We start from the raw sequence: 25,638 nt of genomic DNA, 5'->3' as shown, positions 1-25,638 counted from the left end.
AAATCTAAAAGTTGGGCTGATGGGCTGCTCGTCAAGATTTAGATCATCTCCACAGACAGTTTTGGGACCAGTATTGAGCAGAAGGTTATTTGACTTTGTTTAGTATTTGCATAGGAGCTATCACTTACCTGGTAAAAAAAGGAAAGTATTTATTTATCCATGATGAAAACATTTTTACTAACTGTTGTTACAGCTTACACCTAACTTCTCAGTACATATGTGCAATGGCCGTGCATTTACAGCTATTGAGTCAGATTAATGCATACAAGTCTAGTTCACAATGCACTGCTATGACGCCCCCCCTCATTTACCAAGTGATGTTACTGTTTTTGCCAGGACCACATTTTGCAGCATCATCTCTCAGCTGACTGAGGAGACACAGCCGTGTTTTGAAACCACTCTGAAACCCAAAGCAGTGTCAGAGGGATGCGATGCTAAATTTATCTGCATGGTGTCAGGTAAGCAAGGAGGAGGTAACACTTACAGGGATTCTCTCATTGTATAATACCCCTTTCAGATTATCACTTGTTGCATCACTGTCACATTAGGAGTTTCATTTTTTTCTTTTTCTTTTTTCTGTTAAAGTTTAAGGCTGTCCGTGTGGTTTGTGTGCCAAGCTCTTGCCCACCCACTTCCCTTTTATTTAAATGGGGGAACAAGCTGCCAATGTCTGATCATCGTCCAAGCACTTATTCAGAAAGAAAAAAAACACACACAAAAATGGGGAACAAGCTAGCAGTGAAAAACGTTAGTACAAGTATAGGATCTGTTATCCGGAAAAATGTTAACCAAAAAGCTCTGAATTACGGAAAAGCAGTCTCCCATAGACTCCATTATAATCAAATAATCCAACTTTTTAAAAATTATTTCATTTTTCTCTGTATTAGTAAAACATTAGCTTGTGCTTGACCCCAACTAAGATATAATTAATCCTTATTGAAAGCAAAAACAGCTTATTGGGTTTATTTCATGTTTACAGGATTTTCTAGGAGACTTAAGGTATGAAGATCCAAATTACAGAAAGATCTGTTATTGGGAAAACCCCAGGTCCCAAGCATTCTGGATAACAGGTCCCATACCTGTATTATAAGACAGGGCTTGCTTAGGAACAGGAATATTAGGAATTTGCAGATACACTCCACTTCCTTAAGTTGCCCGAAGTTTCCTCATGAGACAACTTCAGGCGACTTTGGAAAACTACTAATCTCCCGAAAGCAGCGTGTGTCTCTGCCCTAAAGCCGTCTAGTTATGTCATTTTGAATTAAATTGAAATCATGGTACATGTAGGATCTAACTGGGACAGCCAGAGTATGAAGTGATGCAATTTCTGGTTCTTCTGTGCTGTGAGGGTAATTGATAGGGCTGGGCAGGGACCTTGTGTGAAGTGATGGGAGCTCAGCTTTCAATCACTGACGTCCACAAATAATTTATCTTCTGGCACAACGTGCTACTTGTACTGGGAAACATAAAGTTCTTTAGGAAGAAAATTGTAAAGAATAGATTCTTCTTTAAAGATAAACTATCATGAAAATGAAAATTGAATACTTGTCTCATGGAAATAAGGAATCTTTCTAAAATAATTAATTAAAAAGTCTGTACCTTTTCTGAAATAATCATTTTAACTTTTTATCCCCTTCTCAGCAATCTGTCTCTTTTTGCACAGGAGTCAGATTTTGATGGACAGTTAGGACAAATGCATTGGTCTGTGTTGCCTTTGCCTATTAAAACTGTTTTAAAATAACCGATTCCAGCACAAAGCTGCATGTTGAGACAGATTGCTGAGTTGGGGATAGAGAAGAGTAATTTGAATATTTTAGAAATAAAACAGAATATTTAATCAATTGGGAAAAAAACAAGTGGGTATAAGAGGTCTTGTTGCAGAAAAGTCTTGCGTCTGTGAATGATTTGAGGTTATGACAGAAAAAGATATGGGTCAGAACAGCTGTTTTTACTTTTTGCTTGATAACCCTCTGCAATAGGTGGTTTTTGGTTTGAAGAAACCAAAATCATCTGAATAAATGCACTAAGAAACAATCTGTGAGCTAAAGGCTTTGATGTTAAAAATGTGAATATCATTTGAAGAAAAAGGAAGCTAATAGCGTAAGTGAGTAAGAAGGAATAGTGGCATTTATGAATTTAGCGCATCTAACAGCAGCATATAGGACAGGCTAAAGTAGAGAAAGAGGGTTGAGTGGAATCCCATAAAAGAGTAAGTTTCAAGAGTCTAGACTAAGGTGAACATGTATTTACAGAAGCTTCATCTGAGTTACATAAAGGGTTAACTTATGCACTATTCCTCTCTTAAAAACATCAAGTTTATCATGAGCTGCATATTGGTTTCATCTATCAGGAGGGAGTGCTTCCTTGTTAATATATATATATATATATATATATATATATATATATATATATATATATATATATATATATATATATATATATATATACACACACACTGAATAACACCACAGTTTTAGCAGGGCTTGAACTAGAGGTAGGCAGCAGAATCACTTGCTTGGAGCACAATTTGGGGAAAGGGTATTGAGGGGTACAGTTGCAGAAAATATGTATTGAATATTATTTCTGCTTTATTGCACATTCATTGAACTACCAACAACAGCTCCTTGTCTCTACCTTCCTGTTTAAGTTGGTTTGTGCCAGCCAAAGTGCCAAATAATGGGTGAAGATGTGTTATTACCATGGGGTGTGCAGAGTTTGCCTCAGGAGGCAAAATCCTTTGGTCTGGCTCTGCACTTTAGTAATAGATATTTTGATATAGTGCATCCCTACATGTTTCCTTATGGGCATGTATTTATACATTATGACTTGCAATGGGTCACTTTATTTTATTTATCTTAATATACTGGAATGAATGCTTTTCCAGAGAATGTCACAGCTTTGCAGTCAGAGTTCATTAGGTTGTTTATGCACCGTCCATTAGCAGTGTTCTCCATTGTCAGGCATATAGGGGGTTCAAGACAAGACCCTGCGCTGGTTGCCCTGACCCCTGCCAGCCATGCAGAGGGTCTCCACTCACACTCCACACACATACACCCGTGACTCGTACTTTGTATCGGCTGCTGCATCTGTGTGCTGGCAGAAATGGTTTCTGGAGTGAACATTTGGGGAATGAAGACAGAGGAAGTACAGGCGGAGCTACCCCTAGCATTGTGCTCTAGGAACATATGTCTTCTGCTTAGCCCTAGCTCCAGCCCTGCATACCTCCCATTGCATTTATTACTTTTTTTGAAGTGGTCATTTTGAGTTGGTTTTGTTTTGCCCTATTTTTTGGGGCTGTTAAATTTTCTGGGGTTTGATTTTTTTCTGGTCGGACTTAAAGGAGATAAACACAATTGTTTTTGGAGAAAGAAACCCTCAAATTTGTCAAGATTTATTAAACTCAGAGGCTGTTAAATGTCTGATTATAAAAGTACTCCATCTCAAACCTGCTGCGGTCATGTAGAAGTCAATGGATGTTCCGTTTGCAATTAGAAAATATCATGATCTGCACTGGGTTTTGTTCAATAATCTGAAACATTTGGGGTTTTCAGGCGATAATCTGAAAAAATCATACAATACAAATTTTTCGAGTAAATGTATTGATAAATACAGTAAAAATTTGCATGGGAGTTTGATCGAAGTGGTTTTAAGAAAATAGTGAAAAATATTCATATTTTAGTAAATAACCCCCTTAATGTCAGAGGTCATAGATAGCTATAAAATGTGCCCTTTTATGATTTCTGCAGGATATCCAGAGCCTGAGGTTACCTGGTATAAAGATGATGAGGAGATGGACAGATACTGTGGTTTGCCGAAGTATGAGATTTTCCGAAACGGAAATCAGCACACCTTACAGATTTACAAGTGAGTTTTTCATTTTAATGATAAATAAATTGTATTAAGAATGACACATGATAAATTATACACTGACTCTGGCTAGTAAAATTTGCGCAACATATTTAAAATGGCGAGATATTCATATTGCCCTCAGCATAAACATACCTCCCAACATTTTGGAAATAAAAAAAGGGACAAAAAAGTTGGTGGGCGTAGCACAGCAAAAATGTGGCCATTTTTGCGGCCACACCCACTAATTACCATGTTCATTTTACAAAATTTGGCAGGTTATGAAAGTTTGAACATATTTCTGTGTTTTTTTCAGTTATAACAGTTTTGCTAATGAAGGTGAATTGCCCTTTAAGCTGTGAGTCTAACTTTTCCCAAGGGACCTATTATCTTATATTGTTACAATTACTTATTTGCTTATCTTGAAATTGTTACAAAAGTATCTTATCTACTGCTGTGGTTGTTCTGGGCTCTCTGCAAAAAGCCAATTAATTTAGAAACGTTTTTTCTTTTTCTGGCTGTTCAGTGCAGAGAAAAACAGGACTTTCCAGTACAAACGAGGGACTGCAGGTTGAGCTGTCAAAAGAGGGACTGTCCCTCTAAAAACGGGACAGTTGGGAGGTATGGCATTAAGCAGTCATCCCCAACCAGTAGCTTGTGAACTACATGTTGCTCTCCAACCCCTTGGATGTTGCTCCCAGTGGCCTCAAAGCAGGTGCTTATTTTTGAATTCCTGGCTTGAAGGCAATTTTTGACTGCATAAAAAACAGGTGCACTGCCAAACAGAGCCTCAATGTATGTTGACAAGCCACATGGGGCTACTAAATGGCCAATCACAGCCCATTGTGATTGACATTCAATGACAGGCCCGGACTGGGGTTCAAAAAAGGCCCTGTCATTTCATATACATAGAGGCTCAATAAACAGTAGCTGTATATTACAGCTGTATATGATCTTAAAGCAACCCCTTTGGCAATTGCCGAAATCTACAGATTGCCAGTATAGGCCTGTTCAATGAAATCCAAGTTCCTATTGGGAAACCTTGTAAAACCTTGTTTTGAAGCAAAGTTGTCTGTAGTTTTTATCTTATTGAAATAAATAGTTTATTTTTAAAGATTTTCTTGCTATTGAGATGTAAAAAAATATTTTTATTTGCAGCCAAAACTTGCCTCCAAGCCTGGTATTCAAAAATAAGCTCCTGCTTTGAGGCCACTGGGATCAACATCCAAGGGGTCGGAGAGCAACATGTTGCTCGCAAGCTACTGCTTGGGGATCACTGGTCTATAGCATATAATAAGTTACAGAATATGTAGAAATGACAGCTAATAGTATAAAAACAAAGCATGCAACCACATTTCCCCTCATCAGATAAGTATGGTTCGAAATTTGGAAAACACTCGTCTGGACAGAGACACTGATTGTTACCTGCAAGACAGCATATTAGCAGAATCTCCAGAAAAGGTCAGTTATTGATCGAGCAGGGTAAACAGCTGAAGCTGTTCATCCTAGGGGTTATGCCACTGTATCAGTCACATTGTGGGACCACCAGTGACCCATCCTTGACCCAGCTTAGCCAGAGCTAAACTTCTAGGCTTGCACCAGTTTAATAAGCATAAATCTAATGTTAATTTCCACTTGGGACATTCACACAAACAGATATTCTGTTAAGTAATAGGGCTATGTGTAATGCAGCATTATATCACATAATATGCATGCTGAGTGTAGGTAAATACTATAGTAAAAAAAGTATTGCCCAACAAAGAGTCTTAGCACCTAATACCCAAGCCCCCATATCTTTAGAAGGTTTCAAACAATTAGCTACAAATCACAATATGGTTACTAAAATTGTGTAAGGATAAATAAAAATTAATCAAAGTAATGATTAATTAAGTTGGAGAGGTATTTACAAGTTCACTCCTGCCATAAGGCAAAGTGAAGGAGGAAGAGTGTGGCAAGTTACCAGAGGTGGAAAAATGTAATCCCTTGTAACTTTAAGAACCAAAATTTGGGGTTTTAAAACAGAAGTTCATCTCAGATTTGCACTATATTCACTCACAACAGGGTTGGGCTAGGCTATTAACCCCGGCCCTCATGGGCCCTGCTTCCCCCAGGATGGGGTTTAGAATGGTCCTAGGTGGGCCATGAGTTGATGGCACCTCAGTGGGCCCCACACATCCTAGCCCAACAATGATATGCAATCCCCCCCTCATTGATGCAGAAAAGGTAAGCACAGGGGATGGCTTCATGCAATGATTTTTTTTCTTTTATATGCTGTTTTACTCTATGTTGTATCCTTGGTATCCCATGGTAAGAAAATGTATTCTTTTCCTAGTTGTCTGGAAGAAGATGCTGCCATATACCAAGCTTCAGCAAGAAACAACAAAGGAATTGTGTCTTGTTCTGGTGTGCTGGAAGTTGGTACAATGACTGAATTTGAAATACACCAAAGGTGGTTCGCCAAACTCAAAAGGAAAGCTGAAGCAAAGATGCGTGAGATTGAGCAGAGCAGGAGGCGGGTGAAAGAGAATTTAGAGGAAGGAGAAAAAATAAGGGCATTAAGCCCAGAAAGAATTCAGAGAAAGAGAAGATTCTCAAAAGAAAATAAGCAAGAAGCTGCTGCTGCTGAATCAGAAAAAGAAGACTTAATAAAGGTCCATATTCCAGACCCAAACTCACGACTGCAAGAGGACATATCCAGTACAGTGCAGCAACCACAGAATGGGGTTAACGGGTTCACAGAACTGGATAAATCTCAAGAAGAATCAGTAGTCACAAATGGTTACACACTTCCTGAGAATGTAGAGGATAGTGGTAAAGAATTCCTGGCCTATGTCTATGAAACAGTGGCAGTAATAACAAAAAAGCCAACTGCAAAAGAGTCATATGCAAAAAAGAAAAAAAAAGAGGATGATCCTCCTGTTTCTAAAGCAGAAACCAAGAGAGAGGAGGCTGCACCTGTTAGCATTCAAAAGAAAGCAGAGGGCATAAGTCCAGCTCCTAGGAGATCTCGCATTAACAAGGATCATACTATGTCAGCAGATGAAAAAATGGAAATTCAGCCAACTCAGCCAGTAGTTACAGCAAACCGAAGGTTTGCCATTAACACTGCACTTCCGAAAGTAGGGAAGACAATATCAAAAGATACAAAGAAACCAAAAGAATCAGTGGCACCACCAATCAAGGTAGCAGATGCCACCAGCTCAAGGAAAGATCCCCTGCCACCAAAGACAGATGGTATCTTTTCTTTGAAGGATATGTATTTTGGGGAGTCATTGCAAGTTACACAAGAGGAAAAAGATGTCAGGCCATCTAATGTAGTCCAGAAGTCAAATGCTGAAATAAAAGTCTCTAGCGTTAAACAAGATAGAGGTATTCCAACAAAGTTTGGAATACAGACACAAGTTAGTGAGCCACCAAAAGCAGCTCCAAGACGCTCCAGAGAACAAAGAGAACTGCTTTCAGGTACTACACCCCAAAAAGCAAGCACACAATATGATGCTTCAGTTGGTAGCACCTTAGATAATCAAGGGAGTCAGGAGGCAAAACCTGTTTGTGAAGTTCTACAGCAACCCATTGTAGAAAGCAAACCAGAGCCTTCTTCCCCCATTAAATCACATTCTATATCTGACATTCCTGAGCAAAAGCAGTTGGAACAAGTTCCATCTCTGAGGCTGCCTGAGAGAGAAATCCAAGAACCAGATGTCTTAAATAAGAGCAGAATAGCCTCAGAAGACCTTCCTGAAGTAAGTTTTATCTTTTTGTTTACTTACATCATGCAAACGTTTTTTCCAGATCAGTTAATCTCCAGACTATAACGCAAAGGGCCCTAATTATAGCTTAGGCATTCATGGGTTGGATAGATTCCTACAGCCATGATGACTTTTTTTAATGGCTGTTGCAAACAGAATACCTTTCATGCCTCTCTTTTGTGTAAATAATAATGTGCAAAATACCTTCTGCTATGCACATTTTTACCATATAAGTTACATGCTACATTGTTATTAATAGACTGGATGGCTTAATCTATTCATTTTATATTTTATTGCATAGAGATTTTAATCATTTTACAATCAAAAATGTCACAAGATCTAATTTTCTACTGTACAATATAGTTGTGGATGCAAAACCAAACCTTTGAATGTAAAATATTTTTTTCTCTAGTCAGTTTTTTTTTAATTAATAAAATAACCCCAATTCTTGCACATTTTGTAAAGTTAGAAAGTTGGAGAAACCTGCAAATGGAGTACTAGTTTCCACTTTGTAGATTAATGTAATAAAGTAGAAATGAAAGGTAGCTAATTGCTGACTACCACCTTTTGGGACTTGATAAATCATTAAATTCTTTGCTGTCAGAGTGCTGTCAACAAGGGGTTACAGTCCAGAAATATGCTTACATACCAATATAATAAAGTCATGGAAGTGAACTCTCTTTATCTTTCAAAGTAGTCATGGGCTTGTGCCGGCATAAACATAAATGTATTTGAAGCGGCTTGTAAGCAGGTGTTGTGGTTCTTCATCCCTTGACTTTCACTGCATTGGAGTTTCCTTATGTCCTTCAGTATTTCCATAAACATGTTCAAGGGCAAAAAGATACTGTATCTGACTTTTATATAGGGGTCTTACATTCTAAAGCTCATCTAAACTTGTCCAAGGGAGGTGCTTGATATGACACTGGGCTGCTGATTGATGCACCTGTGGTTTTTAAGTTACAAATATGTTTTAAATATGCACTGAAAGTTTGGCTGAACCTAGATTGCCTTCACTGCAGTTTAGAAACTACCAGCGTGTTTGCTTAGCTTCTCGTTGTGAACCATTAACTTTTTAATTACATGTATGCAGACCGCAAGGACAATTTCTCAGAGAAATCAGATTTATAACTAGCTGGGGAGACCTCTCAGAGGCCAAATTTGTTGTGCATTCTACTTTTTTACCAACTCCTTTTTGTGCTCATAGAGTATGTGATGCAAAACAAACAAAAAAGTTTGTTCTGGTTTGTGCTGACCAGCTCCAAATAAAGCAAACCCTGGGGTTAGGGTGGATGGGGGGCTAAGTAAACTTTAAGGCACATAACCATAGCCATCTTAAGGAAATCCAGAGGAATCAAAACATCCTTTCCATTTGCAGTGAGTGTCTTTGACTTGGATGCAAAACATACAGTTTATTTGAACAAACCACAATTCCACATTTCAAAATGCCTGCAGCTCCCCTTTCTTCTTTATAATTCTAGAAATAGTGACAATATTTTTTATTTCAGGCACTACCCAATTTTATATGATAAAATACCCATTAGTGCAAAGGGTAGCACAACTCCAGCTAATATATTGCTCTGCCCTTAGCTCTGCCCTTACACTTCTAGGTACTTTTCTTTTGTTCAATATTACATTACATAATATGGCATTTATCTTATAGTCTATAATCTGGCATTTAATATGTTACTGCGTTACCGGAAAGGCTCTATAAATATCTAATGTATACATTTGGCTTAGGTCAGAAGGCATACTGTTTTTCTTAAATTTTATTCAATGAAATGTTCTATATGTCTAAAAGCAGGCCTTAAAGAAAAACTGTTCTCTGAACAATGTAAGTCTCTATAGAAATATATTGCATAAAACAGCTCAAAAACCCTGCTTCATGTAAATAATTGTCATAATAATATACGTTTAGTATTTTGCGCCATTGGGTTATTCGAAATAAAAAATTGCCATTTTAAAAGATAAGGGTCCCCCCTGGGATTCTATAATTCACGGTACACACAAAAAAACCATACTTGTTAGGTCACATGAGCCAGTTAACAGACAGTTCTCTTTTGCTTCAACATGTCTTCCTTTTACAGTTGTAGTATTTCTGGTAGGGATACACCAAATCCACTATTTTCGATTCGGCCTTACCCCCGAATCCTTCGCGAAAGATTCGGCTGAATACCAGACCGAATCCAAATTTGAATATGCAAATTAAGGGTGGGAAGGGGAAAACATTTTCTACTGCCATGCTTTGTGACAAAACTTCACACAATTTTCCTCCCTGCCGGGTGAGGAAGGTTCGGGCAAGGTTCGGAATCAGAATCCTGCTGAAAAAGGCCGAATCCCAAACCGAATCCAGGATTCGGTGCATTCCTAATTTTTGGGGGGCTCAAGGAATAAGAGGTAAAAGGGCAATAATCTGGTTTGGTAAGATTCTTTGATATGCTACTCAATATTGTGTAAACTATCTGTTGCTTAAGTATTAATGTATTTGGGGCTATAGTTTTCCTTTAAAGGGATCCTTTCATCAGAAAACATGTTTTTTTCAAAACACATCAGTTAATAGTGCTACTCCAGCAGACTTCTGCACTGAAATCCATTTCTCAAAAGAGCAAACAGATTTTTTATATTCAATTTTGAAATCTGACATGGGGCTAGACATTTTGTCAATTTCCCAGCTGTCCCTGGTCATGTGACTTGTGCCTGCACTTTAGGAGAGAAATGCTTTCTGGCAGGTTGCTGTTTTTCCTTCTCAATGTAACTGAATGTGTCTCAGTGGGACATGGGTTTATACTATTGAGTGTTGTTCTGGCAGTTGTTATCTTGTGTTAGGGAGCTGCTATCTGGTTACCTTCCCATTGTTCTTTTGTTTGGCTGCTGGGAGGAAAAGGGAGGGGGTGATATCACTCCAACTTGCAGTACAGCAGTAAAGAGTGATTGAAGTTTATCAGAGCACAAGTCACATTACTTGGGGCAGCTGGGAAATTGACACTATGTCTAGCCCCATGTCAGATTTCAAAATTGAATATAAAAAAATCTGTTTGCTCTTTTGAGAAATTGATTTCAGTGCAGAATTCTGCTGGAGCAGCACTATTAACTGATTTATTTAGAATTTTTTTTCCCATGACAGTATCCCTTTAAGTACAATGCTTCCTTGTACCTGTGTGAGTATCAGTCTTAGCCTTGACCTGAATTCTTAATGGAACAAGAGCTGTTTGTTACAAGTTGCAAAATAATGCCTTTTCATCAGAATACTTCTCCTTTAAGCAGTTTTCTCACCCTAGTCTATTAGTAACTATCACCAGTGTGATAAGTGGACTTTCTGTATAGCAACAATCATCTGAGCTGCTGTAGTGTCTATAAAGAGGAGATGACCTCACTCCCTGCTACTCTTAGCACTGACACTGCTCTGCCATTGCCATTTTTGGCTCTGCAAATATTGCCCAACAACATGCACGTACACAAAAAGCAGTAGAGATTTCATCAGCTCTTACTTTGGCTTCTCTATGAAGGAAAAAAGGAATACTCAAAAAAGGGCTAACATCTGATATCACATAGACATTAGTCAAAACTGGGAGCATTTTACATGCATGTTTTAATATAATTACACTGTTAAAGGTATAATATTTAGGTGCAGATTCACTAAGGGTCGAATTTCGAAGTTAAAAATACTTCGAAATTCGACCCTCGAATTGAAATCCTTCGACTTCGAATATCGAAGTCGAAGGATTTAGCGCTAATCCTTCGTTCGATCGATCGAAGGATTTTTCGTTCGATCGAACGGTTAAATCCTTCGAATCGAACGATTCGAAGGATTTTAATCCAACGATCGAAGGAAAATCCTTCGATCAAAAAAAGGTTAGCAAACCTATGGGGACCTTCCCCATAGGCTAACATTGACTTCGGTAGGTTTTACCTGCCGAAGTAGGGGGTCGAAGTTTTTTTTAAAGGGCAAGTACTTCGACTATCGAATGGTCGAATAGTCGAACGATTTTTCGTTCGATTCGTTCGATTTCGTTCGAATTCGAACGAATTTAACCAATTCGATGGTCGAAGTACCAAAAAAATACTTCAAAATTCGAAGTATTTTTCATTCGAATCCTTCACTCGAGCTTAGTGAATCTGCCCCTTATTGTCCAATAATAATGCAATAACAAGGAGAAAAACAAAGTGACCTAGTAACAGTGACACACTGGATGAGTTAGGGAGCAGCAAATTGTCTAATAGCAAAGGCATGTTAAATGAGCCGGGCAGCATGTCAAACCTAATACAGACGGCTTGTGTGGCTACTGCAGTATCTGACGAGATCATTTCTGTGTCACATGGGGAAATATTCCACTTAATAAAGCAACATCCATCCTGTTCATGTAAAAATACATTTAAAGGAGAAATAAACTCTCCGAAACGTGAATGCATTGCAAACTCTCCAATAAACAATGTAGGTAGACACTTTATAGATAGGAATATAACATTTGAGAAAGACAGTATAGTGTGGAATTGCTTTTTTTTTTTTATCTATGAACAATCTCTTGCCTAGTTTTTTACTAAATCTATTTCAACAAGAAGCAAAAAGTCAAATTGCACATGTAGTAAAAACTTGTTGTTTGCTGGGCAAGACTGGAAAAATATTAAACATTAATCAATTTTTAACTTTTGTCCCCAGATTTCCAATTGTGTAGTTCTGCAGCATATGTTGGTGCTTTACAAAATGTATAAATATTATAATTACAATTTTATAACAAGTGCCTATAAAATAGCATAGACCGATGCACTTAAAATGCAGGAGCAAAATAACACCCCATGACAAATGATAATTGCAGGGTTCCCTTGAGTACATGTGCTTTATACTCTTGTATGCCCTTCATCAAATCAGGCTGACCTAGACACTGGTAGTAGATGCACGTTGCAATGACCTTGTAGAGGTAAAAATACCTTTGTGACTAGGGATAAAATGCAAGCAATGTTTTACAATTTCTTTCACTTTGCTCCTGTGTTTGCTTTCCAAAACAATCCAATATTTGTGCTTTGATTCAAGGATGCACACTAGAATAGTTTTTTGAAGCAATGGCTCTTGAAAAATATGTGCCAATGTTGACACTGTTTGTTGTGTGTGGAACCAGAGACTGCATGCAGCACCTTGGGTATGTCTGATTTCTTTCTGAATTATTTACCATACTGTGCTAGTTGGAATCCCACACCACCCATCCTTGAAGAAGTAGGAGGAGATCAGGGAAATATAGGGGTTAGTGTAGAAAGAATTGCTTATAGAAAAGTGCTATTAAACTTTGAAAGGCTATATTTTTAAATTTAAGAGACAAAACAAGTAACTATTCATTGTAAGTTCTGATTGCCAAGTACTATTTTTTTTTAAGGAAAAGTCCCAGACAGAAACAACTGAAAAACTGAAGATCTTAGAGATGGAGTATATGTCTTTGCAGAAAGCTTATGCCCTGCTGCAACAGCAACTTGAGCTAAATCAGAAGACTGAAGAACAGATGAAGGTAAAGTGATATACAAATAAGACATATGATACAAATAAAAAGTGGTATTTTGATGGATATGTAACAATATAAATATTAGTCGTAAAGTCGGCCATTTATTCATAGCTGTTAAAAAGAAATTTTGGTGGCAAGGGCATGATGCAGTTTGCAGTAAATGATCTTCAGTATATTGGTTGATTGAAACCACAGAAATCAGTTGAACAGAAATATTCACCAACTGTGCAAAAATGTCTACATTTGTGGCAGCAGCATTCATTTTCATATCACTCACAGTCACTGGGCGAAATGTGAGAGAGGGATTGAATGGCTTACTATACATACAAATATCAGATTCACAGAGTAGCCGTATGAGATTTATAGTTAGTTGAGCATTATGAAAATGTCAAGGCTTATGCTGAGACAAGGGGCAATCAATAGGGGCAAAGGTAGCAGGTAACAATGTGCTTTCTTATCTTTTGTTACAGCACCAGGAGCCAACAATATAGGGGTTATTTACGTTTAAACCCCCCCCAAACAAAATCTACCATGTAATCAACTATTACATATAGATGTATATAACAAACACCAGATAAAGATTGTACTCCATTTAAGGAAACAAATGTCTGGGTGCTAGAGTAAAATAGACCCAATTGCTATGCACTCACAGGTCCAGGGGCGAGCCTGGCCCCTCCGCCGCCTGAGGCAGCTTGGTGTTGATGCTGCCCCCCCTTCCCCAGTGTGCTCTCTCTTTTTGGTCTGGGGGGGGGTCCGCAAGGGCGGTCGAGAGGGCCAGGACGCTAGCGCAGAGAGCATAATTTCACTCTCTGCGCCAGAAGTTTGAAAAACGGAAATTCTGGGGCTTTGCTGCCTGAGGCAAGTTACTCAATTCACCTCATTGGCGGAGCGCCCCTGCACAGGTCTTTGCAAAAAGAAAACACTTTTAATTCACTCTAACCTATTAGGGGTAGGAAGATGAGGCAGGAGCCTTGGGTACTGTTTTCAACACCAATCCTCTCACCCAAATGCCAAGCTTCTGTCTCTTATTTTTTATTCCCAACAACAACTGAGGCAGGGAGGTGCCACCAGTTCCAAATTTGCATAGGGTGTCTAAGCACCTAGTTCTGTCTCAGCTGTATAGCACTTTTCAGCAACCTGTGGAGGGTAGTATCACTGTGATCACCATCACAAGTACCATGTGTACTACAGCCTTAATCCTTTATTGCAAGGAAACTATTTTATTGGAATTGTAGGGATGCAAACTTTTAAAAGTGCTTTCACCTTTTCAGGGAACTCATACCTCCCAACACTTGAGAATAAGAACGATTTAACGCCCCCCAAAAGTCATGCCTACAAAAACACACCCTTTATTTTGGTTGTAATGGCAACATCAGATGCACAATATGCACTAGCATTTTAAGGCAGACAAAGTGGCCAATAATAGACTCAGTGTGGCAGGAGCATTGCTGAATCTCAGCATTTAATGGCATGTTGTGGTGCCAGCTTTTCATGACAGACCCTCTACTCCACCAATAACACAGCTCAACAACTGCTCCCCTAATGAATCGTTACATTATCATGTATAGCTGGAAAGAGTTAGGAGAAGAAGCAAATAACTGAAAAGCTAACAAGCGAAGACCAATTGGGAAGTTGCTTAGAATTAACCATTCTATAACGTACTTAAAGTATACTTAATTGTGAACCACCCCTTTAAGAGAAAAGTCTGATCTCAAATACCCTTAATTTATACACAATCTAGCCAGCTTTACACTTTCTGTACTCTGCTCAACAGCTCAAGTATGCTTAAGCCACTACCACAGACTTACTCATTGGCACAGACTGTATGTGGCAGAACTAATTTATCAAAAACTTCACAATCAGGGCAAACTCACCAAGCTGTGTTTTTTTTTTTTTTACAAAAGCAGTGTAGATCCACACCAGAATTTAAAAAGTAAGCAGCAGCAACAGCTTTTTACTTCCCGAACAGTGCAGAGCAGTTAATGGGCAGGAGCACAGCTTGCTCATGTCCAATCAGAATGGTCTCACTAGCAGCTATGTCTCATCGCGCAAGATTTACTGTCCGGTTATTCAGAATGCGCGTTGTAAGGAGCCAAGATGATCCGAAGACCCAAAGCACCGAAGACCTGAAGACAACTACACCGTAAAAGGACAAGAAGACCTGAAGCAAAGGCAAGAGTGCTGGAAGAAGTCTCTAAGACCAGAAGATGACCAGGATACTTAAAGGCACATCTGTGCAACTATCTGGGACAGCGGGATGGGCAGCAAAATGCACAGCGTAATGTGGATATGATGGCATATGATAACATATTATAGTCTAAATGCAAATATACATCCCTATGGTGTGTTGATTGAAGTTAACCCAGCCAAATAGGGGAAACCCTGGTGCAGGAAAACAGTATGATGCAAAAGTCTTGTAGTAATTCTGGTTCCACAGCTAATAGCCTGTAGGTCCCTATAACTAGACAGTAATGAACTCTAGAAAGCAAAATGTGTCAAGTTTCAGGTCAACAGAAAACCGGTCAACTGGGTGCGTGAAAAAAGTAACTACAGTCCTATGTTTGTAAACTAAGATCTGACCGTTCAAAATGCATCGACAGAATAGAAACGATGACACTGAAGTGCTCCTTTGCCCTCATGAATAATTCAACATTTTATTTTATTCCATGGCTTACTCATGTTAAAACTTTGAAAGATAAACTATTATATTTGTTTACTGGGCTGCAGGGAGTTATCCCTTTTGGTACCATTTTAGATAATTGTAGTTTATTGTTCAATTCCAGTTTAATTTAGAAGTTTGTTAATCATTTTATGTTTGCCTTTTTATAGTGTTTGCTAAGGGATATAAAGAAACAAGAATATATCTTTAGACTTGGAACCAATGGTAATAAGTTATTACAACCTTACAAAAACTACATAATCTTTTTTTATTTATTCTTTTAGACAAAGGAAGTCACAGAATCGCAGGAAAACATTGGACAAAAGCAAATCCTCATCTCTGAACAGAATCAAATGGAAATGCAAAAAATCAGAGATGAGAGCAATGTGGCTGAATCTTTAAATTCACCAGTATTCATGGAGACAGATGAAGCCATAAAAGCAGAAATGGATGCTACTCCTCAAAAGGAAGGAGTAGATCATGAAAGTAATCAAGATTTAGTTTCCTCCTTATTATCCGAACATTCTACAGAATTCTTAATGGAATGCAGTTCAGAGAAAGGTTTAGATAATAAGGATGTTTGCTTGACTGAACCTGAATCAAAAGTGGTAAAAGAGAATAATTTTTTTCCACTCAAGTTATTGCAGGAGGAAAAAACGAACATTGAAGGTGATGATGATAATTTTTATAAACCCAGTGCCAATTCACATGAAGATGGTGAAGAGAACCCAAGATTGTCAGACTCTAAAGTGGAAACGATGGAGGGTATAAAGGAAACAAAACAAGTAGATGAAAAAAACGAAACCAAATTAGAAGAAATACTAGCATCTGATAAACAAAACTCAAATACTCTCTCTATCACACCCACCTTCGAAAATACTAATCAATTAATATTATTAGATGTGGATTTGACAAAAATGGAAACAAGCATTCCACCCTCCATTACAGCCCAACCTTGTATAGAAAGCATAGATGATGTTAAGGAACTAAGTATTTCTGAAGATATTGTAGAAACAAATATTCCAGGTGCCACGTCAGTGGCAAATTTATTGGCTGGGGACACTAACCAATCTGTGGTTACACTTTTAAGAGATGTAAAGGCCGCTTTGGAATCAGGGATTGTTAAAGATGTAGAATGTCCTTCAGAATCCAGTTCTAGTTCAGGGCTTTCTCCACTTGTAATATCTTCTCCAGAAGAGTATTTTATAGAACCTATGCTGCCTTTATCAAGTGAAGAAGAGAAAAATATTATTCATCACCCTGTGGTACCTGAGCTTGAAACCATACCCGTAAACATCCAAGCAATCACTTCTGAGATTGAAGAATCTGCCAAAGACATTGAGGTTCCAATATCTCCAGAGCATCAAACAAATGAAGAGGCTCAAAGTGAAATGATATTAAAAGAACAGAGTAAGCAAGATCACAGTTTAGTAACTACTTTGAAGAACTCTTTGTTAAAGTTGTTTCATATAAAACCTGCAGATGATGTAGATCATAATTCAGAGGTCAAAGAAAGAAACAAAGTTGGTGAAATTCAAGTTGGAACTCCTGAAGAAATGTCTTTTATAGAGGGAAATGTAAGTCCCATGAATTCTAGTAAAACACTGACATCAGATGAATATCACTTTCAAAAGATTGCAGAGATTTCCACAACAGGAAAAGTATCTCCAACTTTGGAAGTGGACATCCCTCAAAATGCAGACTCTTTGAAAACAATTCCTACCACATGCAGAAAAGCAAGCGAATCCTCTAAAAAAGGCATAACACAGGAGGTACATAGTGCCCCACTGACCCCAGCAATCTCCAGGAGTTCAAGGGGTTTAGATGAAGAGTTTGTGTTGAACAAAGACGATCTTAGCTTTAGTCCTGCCACTGCACGAAAGATTGCAGGGAAAATATGCGCTGATGCAGAATTTCCTTCTGTTTTATCTGTGCCTTCTATAGTTGTTGGCAGCCTTCCTGCTGAAAAGACCCTTGGAAATTTGTTCTCTGATTTTGAGAAAGATAATTGTCGCAAATGGAGGTCTACTGAAAACGTAAGTTTTATTCCTTCAGCAACACCACAGGAGCTGGCCTCTGGGGCACGTCGCAAAATATACATTGCTAAGCCAAAGCAATTAGAAGAAACAGGCAGTACCGGTTCACTTACACCTCCTTCTAAACGAGAAAGCCCTAGTGTTTCTCCTGGCCAGACTAGAAGGAATACTTCTTTGCTGTCCTCTCAGCCTCAGCAAGCTGAAAAGCGTTCACCAGTTATGGCTAGAAGGATGACAAAGTTGGAAGTGCCAAAGATAAATGAAGAATGTGCTGAGAAAGAGGGGAGCTCAGAAGACCATTCTGTGCAAACTAAAGATTCAGATATCTTGCCAAAAGATGATATACAGCCAGTTGAACCTAAAAAGTCCAATGATCCTCATAAAGGTAATGTCTCCCAAATGCATGTGGTTTTAATACTTTATATTTCATTATTTTTAAAGTAGTATGATTTTCCCTTTCAACCTTTCCTTACACATAGGGGCAGATTTATTATGGATTGTTCTGGGAAATTCTGAAAGATTCCCAGCAGTTCCATCTCTTTTATGAGCATAACTTTCCTGACTGTTTGGTAAAATTTCCAGACAGTCAAAACATTTTTTAACAAATTAACATATTTATTAAAGTGTTTTAAAAGATATTAATTCGAAAAACCTGTTGCAGCTTTTTGGGCTACAGGTTGAGGTTGGGGATGTGGGTAAGAGGAAAATACAATTTAATTTATTAAATATGCTATAAAGGTAGCAACATGTCTAACCATTCTAGAAGTAAAAGTAGGCACTTGGTGTATTCAGATCTGTAAAGGAATCAGGCATATACCAAGCAACTGTGAAAAAAAGTTTAAATAATAGGTGTTTCCATGTTTGGGTGCTTAAACTTCTTTCTCCTACAAAATATTATTTGTACTTTTTCAGCTCCACAAGTGATAAGGAAGATAAGAGCCGAGCAATTTTCTGATGCATCTGGAAATCTTAAACTTTGGTGTCAATTTTTCAACATTTTAAGCGACTCTATTATAACATGGTATAAAGATGAAGTTCAAGTTGCTAAAGTAAACCGAAGGTAATGTTAATGAGTAAAGCCTATACAATAGTGTAATCAAATTCTTTATACAGGAATGGTATCTGGTAATTCCTTTATACACACTGTACTGCTTAAACAAGAAGATGATAGAAATTGATTTAATGCTAAGTTTTAGGTGTTGCAGTGACATTCAGTAGGAGGTAGTGAAAAGACAATCTACGGTGGCATAGTACAGAAGGAGAGAGAGTTTGAGTAGATAGGAAGATATGGATATCATCTGCAAAAAGATGATATTGGAATCCAAAAAAGTAGATTTGTTTTTCTACAGCTGTAGTGTAGAATAAAAAGAGCAGGGGACATAAGATGCAGGTCTGGGGAACATACACAGAAGGAGTGAGTAATTGGTATATCTAGAAAGAGTACATTTAAGCTACAGGCACACAGGCTAAAGGCTCTGGCTACTGCCAGCCTTGTGTATTTTTGCAGGCTGAGAGAAGCAGATCTGCTCAGTGCCCCTGCTCTATTTATTTGAATCCGGTCAGCCTGTGTGCACTCATACACAGCGGAGCTGAAGCTAAAATCAGCCCAAATACGCAAAAGGAGGCATCTCCAGGCTGACCTCAGCTTCAGCTCTGCTGTGTGTGAGTGCACACAGCTATTTGGTAGCCCCTATATGAACTGGCAGCTTACAGGATGCTCTGTTTGGCAGTACACCTGGTTTTTATGCAACCAAAACTTGTCTCCTATGGGGTGCCGTTTGTCCCAAATACATTCTGTATACAAAACTATCCCTAATACACAGAATGAATGTCTCTCGTGTTATATAAGTATTTGTGACCATACACAGAGAAAAAAAATATACAAAAGACTTATTTCTATTAAAGAATAAAAACAAAATCTGGTTAGTGCACAAAAGGATGTCATTATATCACAAACTCCATTCTGTACAGTTTAACAAGCAATCTGTCTCACAAATGTATAACCTCCATGTAAGGGACGCACTTATGTGCAAAGTTACTTACAGAATGAATTATGTAAAAACAAAGTTGGACATAATATATAATAGTGTAACTAACTAGTGCTTGTCAAGCTAGATTTGACTGACAAAATAGATATCTGTGACAGAAAGCAAGATTTTATAGTACAGGATTCATTCTTTCCACAAAATGACAGTTTTGTTTCACAAAACAGATAAAATAACCATTCTGTGAAGCAACCAATAAGAACAAAGCGTATTGCCATATACAAACAAGATGAGAAGTGGCCAGCTCTGCTCCACATGGCTAAGGCAAAATATCTGACCTGCTATAGAGGGCGCCCTCTAATGTCCCCTGTGCTGCATAGTAATAAACATGAACAAACATTTCCTAAAAGAGCTGCTGTTAAACACTACAGGTTCATGAATGGAAGTTTTTACAAATGGCTGAGAAATATAATTCTGCACTTATAATAATTGTAGAGAAAGAAAAGTATGCAAAACTTATATAAATATGATCATTTTAGGTGATATGGCTATTCTTATTGTAGCAACCTGCTTGTGTGACCATTTTGGTTAAGGGCATTCCTGCTGTTTTGCCATTATCTTATGACTCACTCCTGTTCCTCTTCCTGTCTAAGCTGAGAGCAATAATGGGACAGGCCACACCCACCTGCCATATTGTATTAAATGTACCAGAAATTACTGTGCTTGTCTGGCTGCTTATAAGTTATAAGTTTTGTATATGATAGTTAGACTCCAATGTCTCCTCCTAGCTGTAATCTTGCACCAATTAGCTTGTAGTAGTCTCTTAGTAATGTGCTTAGCTATAGTTCAACTACTACATAATAGCTTTAGCCAGAGACTTGGGACTGATAGGGTTGCCACCTTTTTGTAATTTAGTTACCGGTTGGTGGGGGGGTGGGAAGAAAAAGGGTCTTACAGGGGATTGGGGGCGGGCCGAGAGGGTTTTTATAAGGGTATTACAAATGTACCGGCAGCTACATTGCCAGTAAATTTGTAATACCGGCCCTGGCCTTGGCTGGTGTTATACCGGCTAGGCTGGTAAAATACCGGCCAGGTGGTAACCCTAGGGACTGATAGAGTTGCCACCCGGCTGGTATTTTACTGGCCTAGCCGGTAAAACACCTGCCAAGGCCAGGGCCGGTATTGCAAATTTACCAGCAATGCAATTGCCGGTAATTTGAAATACCCTTTAAAAAAAGCCCCTGGCCTGCCCCCAATTCGAAAATAACTTACCTTTTTTCCAGCGCTGTGCGATGTTGCTCCGCCCATTTTGTGGCACGCCACATAGCTCCGCCCCTTTCGGCGGCACCCTGCGTAGCTCCGCCCCCTTTAGAGTCACGGACCGCACCCTTTTGGTGCCCCCCACTGGCCGGTAATTTTTTTTAATAAAGGTGGCAACCCTAGGGACTGATCATGTCACACATTGTGTATAGTATGATGTGTAGGTTATATGAGCAGCCACTCCTGAGTACTGTGTGTAAACAAAAGGCTTCAGGACTTCAACTCCTTTCGTGAATTCGGGTCTTTTCGCCGCTTCGGGACTTCAGCTTCGTCTTTTCGGCACTTTCGCATTCTGTAATATGTGAAATGGCCGCACGGCTCGGGCGCTCATAAAGGGGACCGGCTCTTTTAAAAATGCAGCACTTCTGTGCCCCCCCTTCAGGCCCGGAACACTTGTCCCCCCCCTGGTGGCGGCCCTGGACATGCATGTGACATGGGCACAGTTGTGCTCTCTGCTCTAGTGTTGTGCCCCCCTCGACCTACTCTGATGTGAAAGGGTTAGAGGATTAGAGTCTTTTGTTATAAATAAATATAAAGCATTGTATAGCTTGTTGCTTCTATATAACTAGATTATGATCCCCTAAAATTGCCCCTGCCTAAATGACCCCCTTTTGTTTACACACAGTACTCAGGAGTGGCTGCTCATATAACCTACACATCATACTATAGAGAATGCGTGGTCATACCTCACAACATTTTGGAAGTAAAATTTTTTGTCATGTAGCGTGGCAATTTTTTTGACCACACCCATTTTTGTGGCCACACGCCGTAATTACCATGTTCATTTTACAAAATTTGTCAGGTTATAAAAGTTTGAAAATATTTCTCCTTATCTAAACTGTTAAAATTACTCATTTTCTTATTTTAAAATTGTTACAAAGTATCTTAGTTGCACCTGTTAGCTGTACTGGCCTCTCTGCCAAAAGCCAATTAAGTTAGAAATTTTGGACACAATAAAGATCTTTACACTTTGAATTGGTGCCTGCTCCTTTTTACATTTCGGTTCGTCCGCCCCCTATGCTGAGTGCTCAGGGCAGTGCACCTGGGCCACTTCCCTTGCGTGGTGAGTAATTAGTTTACCACATTGAAGTACCCATACTACAGATGACTTCTTGTAAGTTAGAAATTTTGTTTCTTTTTCTTGCTGTTCAGTGCAGAGAATAGAGGGACTGTCCCTCCAAAAAAGGGACAGTTGGGAGGTATGTCATACCTCCCAACATTTTGGAAATAAAAAGAGAGACAAAATTTTTTTTTTTTGCATGTAGTGCAGCAATTTTTTGACCACACCCATTTTGTGGCCGCACCCCCTAATTACCATGTTCACTTTACAAAGTTTAGCAGGTTATAAAAAATTTAAAATATTTCTCATTATCTAAACTGTTAAATGTACTTATTTTCTTATCTCAAAATTGTTATAAAGCATCTTAGTTGCCCCTGTTAGCCGTACTGGCCTCTCTGCCAAAAGCCAATTAAGTTCAAAACTTTGTTTCTTTTTCTGGCTGTTCAGTGCAGAGAAAAGAGGGACTTTCTGGTACAAATGAGGGACCTCAGGTTGAGTTGTCAAAAGAGGGACTGTCCCTCTGAAAAAGGGACAGTTGGGAGGTATGTGTGCACATGATCAGTCCCAAGTCTCTGGCTAAATCTATTATGTAGTAGTTGAACTATAGCTAAGCACATTATTAAGAGACTACTATAAGCCAATTGGTGCAAGATTACAGCTAGGAGGAGACATTGGAGTCTAACTATCATATACAAAACTTTCTCTGAGAATCAGGCAAAGCAGCCAGACAAGCACAGTAACTTCTGGTACATTTAATAGAAGATGGCAGGTGGGTGTGGCCTGTCCCATTATTGCTCTTAGTTTAGACAGGAAGAGGAACAGGAGTGAGTCATAAGATCATGGCAAAACAGCAGGAATGCCCTTAACCAAAATGGTCACACAAGCAGGTTACTACAATAAGAATAGCCATATCACCTAAAATGATCATATTTATGTTTTGCATACTTTTCTTTCTCTACAATCATTATAAGTGCAGCATTATATTTCTCGGCCATTTGTAAAAACTTCCATTCATGAACCTGTAGTGTTTAACAGCAGCTCTTTTAGGAAATGTTTGTTCATGTTTATTACTATGCAGCACAGGGGACATTAGAGGGCGCCCTCTATAGCAGGTCAGATACTTTGCCTTAGCCATGTGGAGTAGAGCTGGCCACTTCTCATCTTGTTTGTATATGGCAATAAGCTTTGTTCTTATTGGTTCAGGAATGTGACTGTCAGTGTTGCTTCACAGAATGGTTATTTTATCTGTTTTGTGAAACAAAACTGTCATTTTGTGGAAAGAATGAATCCTGTACTATAAAATCTTGCTTTCTGTCACAGATATCTATTTTGTCAGTCAAATCTAGCTTGACAAGCACTAGTTAGTTACACTATTATATATTATGTCCAACTTTGTTTTTACATAATTCATTCTGTAAGTAACTTTGCACATAAGTGCGTCCCTTACATGGAGGTTATACATTTGTGAGACAGATTGCTTGTTAAACTGTACAGAATGGAGTTTGTGATATAATGACATCCTTTTGTGCACTAACCAGATTTTGTTTTTATTCTTTAATAGAAATAAGTCTTTTGTATATTTTTTTTCTCTGTGTATGGTCACAAATACTTATATAACACGAGAGACATTCATTCTGTGTATTAGGGATAGTTTTGTATACAGAATGTATTTGGGACAAACGGCACCCCATAGTTAACCACTGTTCAGTGACCCTCATAGAATTAGGGGCCGATTCACTAACTTCGAGTGAAGGATTCGAAGTAAAAAAAAACTTCGAATTTCGAAGTTTTTTTGGGCTACTTCAACCATCGAATGGGCTACTTCGACCTTCGTCTACGACTTCGAAACGAAGGATTCGGAGTAAAAATCGTTCGACTATTCGACCATTCGATAGTCGAAGTACTGTCTCTTTAAAAAAAACTTCGACCCCCTAGTTTGGCATCTAAAAGCTACCGAAGTCAATGTTAGCCTATGGGGAAGGTCCCCATAGGCTTGGCTAACTTTTTTTGATTGAAGGATATTCCTTCGATCGTTGGATTTGAATCCGTCGAATCGTTCGATTAGAAGGATTTAATCGTTCGATCGAACTATCTGCGCTAAATCCTTTGAATATCGAAGTTGAAGGATTTCAATTCCTAGTCGAATAGCGAGGGTTAATTAACCCTCGATATTCGACCCTTAGTGAATCAGCCCCTGTAACTCCATTGGAATCCCACAAAAAGTCTATTTCCAGAGGTGGAAATATAAGATATGGGTACAGTGAAATAACAAGATTGAAGTGTGTTTTTTATTATTTATATATACATGATTTTCTAGATATGAGGTTAATACAGTGAGAAGGTTTTGGTTTCTGTATTTGATATACTGTATGATAAGGTTCTTATTAACTCTAGATTTCCAGGTCTGCATCAACACATCCATAACGATTCATATGTGCTAGTCCTAGGTCTGCTTTTTGAGGTGGATAACCAATTACTGTTTTTCCAGGTTGGGTATATAATTATAAGAAGCCATTTTAAAATAGCAAAACTCCTGCCATAAATAATATGTCTGCAGATTCAGCTATGATAATTTTTTATTCAATGTAATTGCTCTTTGCTTGTTGTTATTATTATCTGTATACACTTCTTGCTCACTAGTTGCGGTGATGAAGGCCAGGTGGCACTTGCCATTGTTCAGGCATCAACGAAAGACTGTGGTGTTTATCAGTGCACAATTGATAATGATTATGGTACAGATTCAACAGACTGCCTTCTAAGTGCAGAGAGTAAGTAACCTTCAAACATTGTATTGACCTACATCCATCAAATCATTTCTATACTTTTGCCTCTGTATGTCCATGTGATTTGTCTGTCTTGTCTGTCTTTCCTCTATGACAAACCTGTAAGCCTGTAAAGGTTTAATCAGAACATCTCTTCAATCATTTGACTGTTCATTTAAGTCAGTTTTTCTGTGTAATTTTTGTTGCAAATTCATTGAAGAACTGGATGTCCCATGGAGTTATTATTTTCATCTTCTTTTCATATTTATATTTCCTATGCTCTATTTATTGTATTTTCTGTTGCCCAGTTCTTCTCACCTTGTCACTACACTGAGCGGCACATTTACTTAGGGTCGAATATCAAGGGTTAATAAACCCTCTAATTCGACCCTCGAGGTAAAATCCTACAAATTCGAATATCGAATTCGTAGGATTTACCGCAAATCCTATGATTGAACGATCGAAGGAAAAATGAATGAACGATGAAATCCTTCGAATCGAACGATTTGAAGGATTTTAATCCATCGATCAAAGGATTTTCCTTCGATCAAAAAAAACCTTAGAAAAGTAATGGGGAAGGTCACAATAGGCTAACATTGTACCGCGGTAGGTTTAAACTACCGAAGTATGTAGTCTAAGTTTTTTTTAAAGAGACAGTACTTCGACTATCGAATAGTCGAACGATTTTAAGTTCGAATTGAAGTTGCAGTCGAAGGTCGTAGTAGCCTATTCAAT

General features: G+C 38.5%; 1 protein-coding gene across 2 annotated transcripts in view; it reads left to right on the top strand.

The window, feature by feature from the left end:
* The window catches only part of alpk3.S (alpha kinase 3 S homeolog), a 56,590-nt gene that overhangs the window by 23,673 nt on the left and 7,279 nt on the right, over nt 1–25,638 (top strand). For both annotated transcript variants that reach the window (XM_018255629.2, XM_018255628.2), the window contains 7 exons: nt 337–458; nt 3,747–3,864; nt 6,179–7,589; nt 12,959–13,087; nt 16,025–18,161; nt 18,689–18,836; nt 24,782–24,909. In XM_018255629.2, the coding sequence (XP_018111118.1) occupies nt 337–458; nt 3,747–3,864; nt 6,179–7,589; nt 12,959–13,087; nt 16,025–18,161; nt 18,689–18,836; nt 24,782–24,909 (4,193 nt within the window). The remainder of the gene's footprint in view (nt 1–336; nt 459–3,746; nt 3,865–6,178; nt 7,590–12,958; nt 13,088–16,024; nt 18,162–18,688; nt 18,837–24,781; nt 24,910–25,638) is intronic.

The sequence above is a fragment of the Xenopus laevis genome, chromosome 3S (genome assembly GCF_017654675.1).
Source record: "Xenopus laevis strain J_2021 chromosome 3S, Xenopus_laevis_v10.1, whole genome shotgun sequence".
NCBI lineage: Eukaryota > Metazoa > Chordata > Amphibia > Anura > Pipidae > Xenopus > Xenopus laevis.
This window is presented reverse-complemented; position numbering and strand designations above follow the sequence as displayed.